Below are 12,195 nucleotides of genomic sequence, written 5' to 3' on the forward strand. Positions count from 1 at the left end.
ATGGGACATGACCATGGTAGGTTGGATTCGAAGGTGATTGCGCAACACATTTTCACGATGGTCAAAGCCGATCCAACAATCAGCATCAGGGTTCTGCAAGGAGGTGTGGAAAGGCACTTTGGTTACAAGGCGTCCTACCAAAAGGTTTGGCTTGCAAAACAGAGAGTGGTCGCCAGATTATATGGCGATTGGGAGGAGTCATACAACGAGCTTCCTCATTAGTTATTCGCAATGCATATGTACTTGCCTGGTAAGATTTATTTCAAGTTTTGTTATTTACCATTTTAAAATTCATAGGTGTACAATAACGCACCTAGATTTGTCTCTTTAGGTACTTGGGTGCAATTGGTGACTCAGCTTTGGCCTGGCTCCACGGATACTGTCATGTTTCAGCAAGTCTTTTGGATATTTTCACCGCGTGTTAAGGCTTTCAAGCATTGCAAGCCACTTATTTCCGTTGATGTCAGTCACTTATATGGTAAATACGGTGGGACCTTACTGATGGCGATAGCTCAAGACGGGAATGCAAACATTCTGCCTATTGCATTTGCCGTTGTCGAGGGTGAGACAAAGGAGTCGTGGTCATTCTTTCTGTCGTATCTACGGGAGCATGTCACACCACAACTCGGGCTCATAGTGATTTCAGACAGGCACAAATCCATTGATGGTGCATTGAACGCCGACGGGAGTCTATGGAAACCACCTCACGCTTTCCAAGCGTTTTGTACAAGACACATTGCATCCAAGTTCATGACTCACTTCAAGAACAAAGACTTGAAGAAGGTCCTAATTAACGCAGCGTATTCAAGGTCACAACGTGAGTTTGCTCATTATTACGGTCGGTTCAGGGGAAAAAATGTAGCAATCACTAACTGGCTTGAGGAAATGTCACACTCACAATGGGCACAGCATGCTGAAGAGGGTCGTCGATTTGGTCACATGACGACGAATATATCCGAGTGTATTAATGCTGTTATGAAGGGGTCCCGCAATTTGCCGATCACCGCTCTTGTCAAGTCAAGTTATTTTCGCCTGGGTGAACTCTTTGCAAGGAAGGGTTCTGAGGCACTGGCCCAACTTCAAGTCGGAGCTAAATTCTCTCAGACACTGATGAAGGCCATAGAATTCAACTCGAAGCACATGAACACTATGAATGTTTACCAGTTTAATCGATTGAGAGCAAACTTCACGGTTGAAGAGTTAGCAGCAGTTCCTGGGTCCAGGCAACAGAATTATCAGGTGCTACTTAATGAGGGCACGTGTGATTGTGGGTATTTTTAGGCTCTTCACCTTCACTGTCGTCACATCCTTGCACCTTGCTCTCATGCAAGACTAGATTAGAAGAGGTTCGTTCATCCTGTTTACCGCATGGAGTCGGTCTTCAATGTTTATAGATCAGAGTTTCAACCGATAGGGCATGAGGACCACTGGCCATCGTATGAAGGACCCCGTATTCATCCCAACCCGAGGATAATGAGAGTGAAGAGAGGTCAGCCCGTCAGCTCCAAAATTCACAACAACATGGATGACGTTGAGCATACTGGCGAGAAACTGTGCGGATTATGTTGCCAAAGCGAACACACACGAGGACTTGTACTACCCTTGATGGTGGAGGGGCGTCGTCTAGTCGACGTTAGTCGTGGGGTTTAGTTTACATTTATTTATATGTTTGAAAACTTTCTATGTACTTTCATCGTTTCGTTAGGCATGTTGTTTACAACTGATTTGTTTGCACTAGAAAGTTCATGAAATGAGGACAAAGCAATATATAAGGAAACTGTTTGTAAATGTCAACATGATGTATTTTAATTTGTTTACAGCAAAATATCCCTTTGTACATTACAAATCCATATGAAAAGCATAACAACCTAGAAACTACCTATGCCTTCGCCCGCCACCCCGTCGACCAGCATATCGTCCATGCGGCTGCGGGTCGAGACACCCACCTGTGCCACACGCAGGTGGTCTGACATCCCGCTGTCCGCGACCAAGTGGAGGAACCAGACCAGGTGCAGAAGTGCTCAACTGATCCCTCATCATCGCATAATCTATAGCGGACGACGACCCACTAGAGTGATCATCCAGAAGGCGTGCCAGGTGTGCAGACTGAGGTGGCATAGTATGCATCTGCGAGAATGGTTGGGTCTGCTGTGGTGTCGTGAACACATCTCCCAAACCGAAATCACCAGCCTGTATCACAGGAGCCATCCAGTCCAGGACCATCATCGTGACATCAATCATGTCCTAGGTGTCCAGTATGGGTTGGTAGTCAGACTGGGGACTAAGATCCGACGGGCTAAACGGCAAATGAAACTGGGTCCCCATATCGACATGAACACAGGCCGCGACTCTCTGTCCCTGTTGACTGGTCCCTGCCTCTGAGTGGTGTGAGACAGGTGGTCTCAGTGACAAGTAGTCTCCTAGTACAAGTCCTGAAATAGTCCCAACTGTCTGCCCTAAATCATCAGAGCGGTGGACTGGCGGGCTGACGGGATCTCTATCACGGGCAGCCTCCTCACCACCCTGTCTGCCGTGCCCTGCACCGCGCCTACCTCTCCCCCGGCCCTCCCCCACCCCCTACCTCTCCCCCCTACCTCTCCCCCCTCCAGCTACTGGCCTAATCTCCGGAAGGTGACCGTCTTCTGGCTGATGCAGATCTGGAGCAAGTGGATGGTGTATGGGCAGATCATGTGGCACAACCCCAGCCACCACGAGGTGCTGGTCACAAAGGCCCACTAACTCTGTGTGTGCCCACTGAAGGTACCAAGTCATATATGGGAGCGACGGACGCAGGTATATAAGATGGTGTATGGGCAGATAATGGTGGACCCGAGCATCTCACAACTCATGCCAGCCACCGAGAAGATGCGGGAAGCACTCACCGCGGCCAAACCGGCCATCCAACCGGTGCATGTCGTCAATGTTCAGTGGCCTGGTCGGAATGTGCTGCAAACTACCACGATAACTGACCACACGTCTCAAGGTCCTCCAGTAGTGGGAGCCACCTAATGTGCACCCGAGAGTCAGAGGCATTTGGGAACCTTACACCCCCTATTAGCTGCATGATGTACCCTCTCGTGTACCTCATCAGGCGCTCCTCTGTGATGTCCTGCTCCAACTCTCCACAAATTGTGTTCTGCAATCACGTGAGCTTCACCGTCCACTTGGTCTGTGACTATCGGTCATCTGGGCCAGGAACAACACCAAGTAGCTGCTCACAGAACTCCTCAATAATGCATCTCTAATGGTGCTGCTCCCACCCACCAATGCATCCACTCACAGGATCACCGTCTATCCTGAACCCCAGCTGATAGGCTACGTCCTGCAGCGTGATAGTCATCTCCTCGCACGGTAGATGAAACGTGTGGGACTCAGGCCGCCACCTCTCTATCAAAGTCGAGGCAAGCGGCCAATCATGCTCGAATTCGACCATATAGGCCACATACTCAAACCCAGCTCGTCTGAGATATGGGCTAATCTGCTCTGGTGGCCGTGCTATCAAATTTTGCCTGGTGTGCAAAATCTGAGGCGCCTAACAAACAGAAACAAAAACCACACAAAAAAGGACGGTAAACACATAAAATAAAAAATTTCACTGCTAATTAATTATACTAAATTTAAAAAATACTTAAAAAAGCGTACCACTCTATCAAGCTTGCCAGCAATGTGCTCACCGTGATCTAGTCTATACATGTCACCCTCGTAACCTAACAGCTACTGCTCCATCTAAATACAATATAGTAAAATGAAAACACACATACTGAACTCAGCTCCTTTTACGTTAACCAAATTATTAAAGATATATATTTAATTGTCTAACTTGGCTTATAAACTTAATAATTCTAATTCTACCCTAAACCCTAACTGACATGGTCAACTACTTAATTAATTAGTAAATAACTACCTAAACTCTAAATTTATCGCAACAAATTTCTTTCGATACCAACTAAAACTAATTAATTATTCCACTTTATGAGTCACAACTTAAACTAACGGCTCATACTAAACTAACTAAACATTTAGTTCGTCATATTAACTAACATGATATAGTCCATAAACAACAGCTATACTTAAAAATAATAACATAAAAAAATTTAACTGACATAAAAAATAGTTAACAGTAAATCTAACTAACATACCATCAGTAACTTTGTCACTCTAATTAACATATAATCTATAACTAATTATTTTAACTAACATGTCAACAGTTACTCTAACTAAGTTAAAGAAAACTAACTCTAAGTAAGCTAAAAAATTAACTCTAACAAAGTTATTATTCACTGACCTAGAACTGAGAAAGTCATCTGCAATGAACTTTATGTGCATCGTGTAACACCCTAACTATCAAAATGTCACGCATCCGGCTGCGCCACTCTGATAGCTCGGGTATTACGACTCTTAAAATATTTAATAATAAAATATGAGCCTGTTAAAATCTTAAACCGAATTTTCAAAACATACATCCATACTTTTCAAAACAAATTACAATACTTATGCACACGCACACGCACACGCACACATCATTCCAATATATAAACTTCACATATGAAAACTCCTATCCCTCTTGCAAAGGTTATAATATTAACGGCGAGGGAAGAATAATGATAACTAAACTAAAACATCTTCTATCGCATAAGCTAAACTCAACTACTTTTCATAAGTTTCTTCGTCCGTTTCCTGAAAACAAAAGTTTGTAGGGGGATGAGAACCTAACCACATGGTCTCACCACAGATTTTTAGAATTTGTTGTAAGAAGATATTTAGCAGGTAAACTGTTTTTCAAACTCAGTGATTAAGTATCCAGAAATCCAAAACACAGTTTTTCCTATAAAAGAAAATTAAAAGTTTCCTAACAGTATGAATGACCAATCTGTTCCAAACATAGGTTCATTAAGTCTATGCTGAACCAGCTTGATTTTTCATACTTTACTAATAAATCAATCAGGAACCAATCACAGCCTTCAACTCAGCGACTCAAACAATTTCACAACCAAATCATCATCTCATCATCAATATCCAAACTCAAAGGTACCACAACAAAAACAAACACAGGTAATACATACAAGGAAAACACAGGTATAGATTACAGTTACAGCAAATAGCTCAGATAGCAGTTAATAACAGATAAGCAATTAGGCAGACCCAAACAATTCAAACTCAAGGAAAGCATACAGGTGCATATGATGAATGCCTATCCTATGGCTGTTGATATCAACTATCGGTTACGTAGCCATCCCGACATGTTCTCAAACTCAAAACTACACCATGGGAAAAATCCCCAAGCTCAATAATTTACATGGGAAGAGTCCCAAGCTGACATGGGAGAAACAACACCCCAAGCTCAATAGTAACCACGGGAAAAATCCCGGCTGACATGGGGGCAACGCCCCAAGCTCAATATATTCAATCATTTCTCATAATTATTAGTTTCATTTCCGATACTAATTCATATCTCATCTCATCATTCTTAATTTTACTTAACTCATTGATCATACAATTATTCAAAAATCATAAAAATTAACCTTCACTCTCATACTCATTCTCATCATACCACTTATTACTTTCTTCAATAATTCAGATTCAAAATATAATTCAATCTTTTCTAAATAAATCAAGCACCAAACGTAAACTTTTTCTTCATAATTCGCAAAAATCAAATTATAAAATCCTTGAAAAACTTAATCTTTCTAAATAACTATTTTTAAACAGTCTCCAATTTTATAAAAATTTGGACAGCATCTCCTCTAAAATTCGGACTATGCCACCCTTTCTGGGTCCCAATAAAACCATTTCTCAAACTCCTTTCAACTCAATTTCAAAATCAGAACAATTTCAATATCTCAAACTATTTTCAATTGAAATTCATTTTTCAACAACTCAAGCTCATTTCCAATATTATAATCCTTTCCAGATTCCAATTTATTTCAAACAAAGTCAACTAACATTTTCTCAAACTCTTTTCAACCATTTCAGACACAAGTCATTCACAAATCTCAAATCGTTTTCCGAAGTCAAACTAATTCTAACATCAAATCATTTTTCAATTCTCAAATTATACTTGATAAACATTCGAATCAGATTTTCAAATTAATCTTTCATTCACTATCTCAATACCAACTCAATATACAGAACTACCCACAGTCAAGTAAGCAATCACATTCATTCAAGGCAATTAAGTTCAATTCATAAGACTTCATAATCACCAAAAATATTTATTTGCATAAATATCCATTTATAACAATTCTTAAGAATAAAAATGAGTTTTAATGCAAAAGCCCCTACCTCGACAAGCCGAAACCATACCCAAACACGCCTACCGAACTCTTTTCTCTTAGCCCGAAATCAACGTTAACTTCAATTCCAGCTCTGCACACATTCGCAATAGCATAAACAGCTTGTAAAACATAACATGCAACCTTGGTTACTAACTCCTAAAATCGTTAATATCGCAAAAACTCTAATACATGTAACAGAACACTAACGCAGGGTCTTCGAAATAGAAATACTTACTGTGATAACAAAGCGAAGTAGCAGTGGCCTCTGAACTGGCTTGGCGACAGCTACCTCAAGCGGCAGCGGTGAACAGACTCCGGCGACGGCGACTGAAATCAACATGCAGTGATTGTAACGTTTACGGAAACTCAATAGAAATGAAACCCAATATTCAAGACCTTACCGGCAGTGTTTTTCCGGTGACGGTAGCGGGGTTCTCCGGCGCAGGAGCTTGGCAGCGCACCCCCATCCGCGACGACGAGGCTCGCGATAGCAGTTGGGCACAGTGGCAGGGACAGCTCCGCAACGGTTCTCCTTCGACACGGCTCTCACTCCTTCTCGCAACAACGCCGGCGTCGTTAGCGGCATGCAGACCTGCGACGACTTTCCACGGACGGCGACTGGGTGGTGCGACTCCTCCTCACAACTCTCTCCGCAAATGCTCTCTCTCTTTCTCTCCTCCCTCCTGGTGGCGACACGACAGCGGCAGTGACACGAATCTCCGACAGCGAGGCGCGCCGACACGGCGGCGACGCTCTTCTTCCCTCCTCCTCTCTCCTTCCTTCCCGTTCCCGCGGCTCCCCTTTTCTTTCTTCCCTTTCCTTCTTTCTTTTCTGTTTCAGCTGCTACTGTGTATGTGTTGTTTACTTGTTGGTGTGCGTGTGTGTGAGCCGTGGGTGAGAAGGGGTGGGGTAGCTAGGGTTAGGTTAGATCAAATTATGATTATGTTTAGATGAAAAATAGGATTTGATTTATGAATTTTTGGTTTTAATTAAAGTAGAATAGTTTGAATAAAATTGAGGCATAGGATATTAATTTGAACTCTAATTAAATCCTTAAAAATATTATTTGTTGTACCAAAAGACTAATTAATTAAAATCAAATACTTTAATTGAGATTATAAGATAATAAGATTAATTCCCCTTATTTTTAAAACTTAAAGTATTGAACTATAAAAAATATCAACTATTTAAATTAAATCATATAAAATTCTTATTATTTCATAACTACTAACATTATAATTTAAATACAGAAAATAAATCAACAATTATAAAATTGGATAAGAATCTTAATCTATTTCAAATTCAATTAATCAAAACTTGTTTTAAATATTCTTTAATAAAGTCATTTCTGAAACTAAAGCTACAAATGAATAATTGAATTTGAAATTAGTTTATAATAAATCTTTTCAAAAGTTCTGGGTCTTACATTCTACTCAACTTATAAAAATTTTCGTCCTCGAAAATTAATTACAAAACAAAAGCGATTCACTTTATCTTCACTTTTAAACACATTAGGAAAAGCAAAAATAAAGTTTTGGCATATATATATATATATATATATATATATATATATGATTTCAAATACTGAAAAATCATAAGTTGTAACATATAAAGAAGAAGCAACAAAGTCTCAACATAAATACATATACAGCTTTCAAATCCCAGGATATTCATATGGCATAAGGATATAATAGTATAAGTGTGATGCAAAAGATTATATAGTTCCAGCATGCGGCGATAGTATAACGTGGCGGAAGGTTTACAAAACAGGCTGGCGTTAAAACATCATGGTTAATAATCGCACACTGATCTCATACCAAGTTCAGAGATTCAACTATTTAAACTCCAACATAACTTATCTTCACCATCCTCAACCGTACTTCATCGAACAGTTCATCCGAGGGTTCTCAGCCTCGTCAAATATTTTGCAAACCTTACCACTAGTCATAGGTCCATCATCGACAAACTCTTTTGTGAGAATCAAAATTTCACAACATCCCATGACGTAGCACACTTACAATTTTCACCTTCCATGTTCATAAACCACTTCTTAAAGAACCAATGCATCGCGTTACCATACCTAAAGGTCACACGTGACGTTAAAACAATCCTCGAGTTTAATCAGAAGGGTACTAAACTTTAGAAAAAGAACAAGTGACAAGGACAATATCTGCAAAAATTTGAAAGAATTGTTGCGGTCACAAGTAATCAAGGGTGTACAAGGAATGAAGAGCGTCAGAAAGAGAAATCAGTTTGGCAACCTCAGGAACGACCCCTGAATTAGGGAAGATTGATAGGAACAACAAAAAGGAAAAGCGGTGTGGTGGTTTGAAACAAAATCAGGCTGAATTAAAGAAGTATGAAATCATAGAAGAAGATTAACTAGGGTCTGTGATGATGCTCACAAGATTTAAAAATTTATGATTAAGAACACTTTCTAATACAGTTGAATATAAAGAATGAAAAACTTAAGGAAGATCACCTCATGTTCTAAAAGAAAAGATATGTAACTCGGATTTTGCAAAAGGATAACAAAACATATATCAAAACTGCAATATGGTCAAAAGAAATTTTAATTGCATTTCTTCCAAACAGTTTCCAAGTAAAAGACAGAATAGGTGAGGTTTGAAGAAATAAAAATCAATTGTGTTAAGGCCAAAATAATGTCTCACCATTCTCGAAAGATATGTAGGTACTAAATCAAATAAAATTGTGCAATGGAATCACGGTAAAGTCGAAAGGAGTCAAATTTTGTTAGAAAAGGAAAGTCGGGGGTAAAGTCTTAAACTACACAAACTTTCAAAGTTCATATTCAAATTCCATTTAGAAAAGAAATTCCAAGGTAAAATTTGCTTATAAGTCAGTAAAGGAAATAAGTGGTGCGTTGCAAACAAACAGGTTTATGATAAATAAGGAAGCTTTTTAAAACTTTACTTAAAATAGCTTATGCCAACTTTAAAACAGCTTTGTCAAATTTAAAGAATAGCTACAGATATAGTTAAGCGAGAAAAATTGATTTAAAATTTCTTAAGAAGAGAATCCAAAACTTATTTTAAAAATTTACATTAAAACTTCAAGAATACACTTGAAATCGCCATCACCTAGGGACATTCAAGAATATTAAGGTGTACTGAAAAAGAAGTCAAGTTATATGAGGAAGAATCTTAAATCAAGGTAGTTTAAACAAGATTCACGAGGCATGAGATATCAAACAAGCTTCCAATCAATCCAAAAGAATACAAAACTCGTAAAGAAAGATAACTCAATCAATAGTGAATTTTCAAGAAAAAACCTCTGACTAAACAAAGACAAGTAAGAGGACAAACGGTGCACTTGATGGAAATGAATTCAAGTTGACTTGATGAGTATGAGATTCACAAAAAAAGGAAAACTGAAACTAATAGTGATGTTCACAAAAGTAAGAGAATAATTAAAAACAGAAACAAATATGACATTTATAGAAGTGAAAAGCTCAAAAAGAAATTGATCCGTTCTTGAAATGGAAGACATGAATCCAACATTTTCAAAAGAGCAAAGAATGCTTAATTAATGTGTTATGCTAAACCAAATTCAAATTAAAAATAGATCAAGTAAAGTTTATTAAACGAAAATCAACTAGAAAGAGACAAAAATCTTTCTTTGATGAGTATCTAAATACATAATCAAGCAAAAATATTCATAAAAAAAATTGTAATATAGTTGTTAGAAAATCGAGTTGTATATGTATATTTTCATAAACCAGTAAAAGAACTGGCGAGGTATTAAAAGTAAATAGTTTCTAAACTGCATAAAGAATTTTCAAAGTTCTATTTAGAGGTTATACCAAATCAAAAACGATTTTATAAATACTTTAAAAATAATAGTTGTAGATATAGTCAAGTAAGAGAAAAGTTAAATCACAATTTCTTTAAAAAGAACTCGGAATAGGAGCTTAAAGGAATACACTGCATCAGCAAGACCAAAGTTATACCAAAGAATATATGGTTAAAAAAAAGAGTTTAAACAAAGGAAGACAACACACCAAGGACGTTAGGCAGACATATGCGGTTGGAGTCAAAGGAGAAAGCATATGAACAGAAGAATAGGGTTGGAGAAACATCAATTCACTTTCCAAAAGAAATAGCAATTGAGGATTCCAAAGTGAACTTATGAGAGAACAAGTCACATTAATCAACAGAGTTCAAGACACCTAACCAAGTAACTTCGAGAAATAGTTTCTAACGTTCCTAAAACCCGCAACTCGTGTTATCTATGACTCGCTTATCGTCTATGATAACCCATTAGTACTCCCATATACATAATTCACTAGTGTTAAGCCGACCAAACTTAATACCAAGAATTATGCAATGCAAGATTAATGGCATTAATCAATACACCGTCATGTGCATAAAGCTCTAATTCTCGTTATCCAAACAAAACCTACTACATGACAGACTCTCAGAGTATGCAATTGAAGCATAGTCGGTCCATTCCTCAAGCTCTACAGGAAGGACTGCTCTGATACCATAATGTAACACCCTAACTATCAAAATGTCACGCTTCCGGCTGCGCCACTCTGATAGCTCGGGTATTACGACTCTTAAAATATTTAATAATAAAATATGAGCCTGTTAAAATCTTAAACCGAATTTTCAAAACATACATCCATACTTTTCAAAACAAATTACAATACTTATACATCATTCCAATATACAATTCACATATCAAAACTCCTATCCCTCTTGCAAAGGTTATAATATTAATGGCGAGGGAAGAATAATAATAACTAAACTTAAACATCTTCTATCGCATAAGCTAAACTCAACTACTCTTCATAAGCTTCTTTGTCCGTTTCCTGTAAACAAAAGTCTGTAGGGGGGTGAGAACCTAACCACATGGTCTCACCACAGATTTTTAGAATTTGTTATAAGAAGATATTTAGTAGGTAAACCGTTTTTCAAACTCAGTGATTAAGTATCCAGAAATCCAAAACACAGTTTTTCCTATAAAAGAAAATTAAAAGTTTCCTAACAGTATGAATGACCAATCTGTTCCAAACATAGGTTCATTAAGTCTATGCTGAACCAGCTTGATTTTTCATAGTTTACTAATAAATCAATCAGGAACCAATCACAGCCTTCAACTCAGCGACTCAAACAATTCCACAACCAAATCATCATCTCATCATCAATATCCAAACTCAAAGGTACCACAACAAAAACAAACACAGGTAAAATATACAAGGAAAACACAGGTATAGATTACAGTTACAGCAAATAGCTCAGATAGCAATTAATAACAGATAAGCAATTAGACAGACCCAAACAATTCAAACTCAAGGAAAGCATACAAGTGCATATGATGAATGCCTATCTTATGGCTGTTGATATCAACTATCGGTTACGTAGTCATCCCGACATGTTCTCAAGCTCAAAACTACACCATGGAAAAAATCCCCAAACTCAATAATTTCCATGAGAAGAGTCCCAAGCTGACATGGGGAGCAGAGACAATACCCCAAGTTGACATGGGAAAAACAATACCCCAAGCTGACATGGGGAAAACAATACCCCTAGCTGACATGGGGAAACAACACCCCAAGCTCAATAGTAACCACGGGAAAAATCCCGGCTGACATGGGGGCAACGCCCCAAGCTCAATATATTCAATCATTTCTCATAATTATCAGTTTCATTTCCGATACTAATTCATATCTCATCTCATCATTCTCAATTTTACTTAACTCATTGATTATATTATTCAAAAATCATAAAAATCAACCTTCACTCTCATACTCATTCTCATCATACCACTTATTACTTTCTTCAATAATTCAGATTCAAAATATAATTCAATCTTTTCTAAATAAATCAAGCACCAAACGTAAACTTTTTCTTCATAATTCCCAAAAATCAAATTATAAAATTCTTGAAAATCTAAA

General features: G+C 38.1%; 1 protein-coding gene across 1 annotated transcript; it reads left to right on the forward strand.

Moving 5' to 3' along the window:
- On the forward strand, nucleotides 1-1,281 carry LOC107610997 (uncharacterized). The gene is made up of 2 exons (XM_016312964.1): nucleotides 1-144; nucleotides 298-1,281. The coding sequence occupies exons 1-2, from the start codon at nucleotides 1-3 to the stop codon at nucleotides 1,279-1,281; spliced, it is 1,128 nt and encodes a 375-aa protein (XP_016168450.1).
- Nucleotides 1,282-12,195: the final 10,914 nt, after the last annotated feature.

This window comes from Arachis ipaensis, chromosome B8 (assembly GCF_059453495.1).
Source record: "Arachis ipaensis isolate K30076 ecotype BB chromosome B8, ASM5945349v1, whole genome shotgun sequence".
In the NCBI taxonomy this organism is placed as follows: domain Eukaryota; kingdom Viridiplantae; phylum Streptophyta; class Magnoliopsida; order Fabales; family Fabaceae; genus Arachis; species Arachis ipaensis.

Bases quoted from the DNA above. Each gene is read 5' to 3' on its own strand.
- LOC107610997 (XM_016312964.1), top strand. From the start codon at position 1: ATGGGACATGACCATGGTAGGTTGGATTCGAAGGTGATTGCGCAACAC. The intron at 145-297 runs GTTTGGCTTGCA...TAAAATTCATAG, and splicing joins ACAAGGCGTCCTACCAAAAG to GTGTACAATAACGCACCTAG.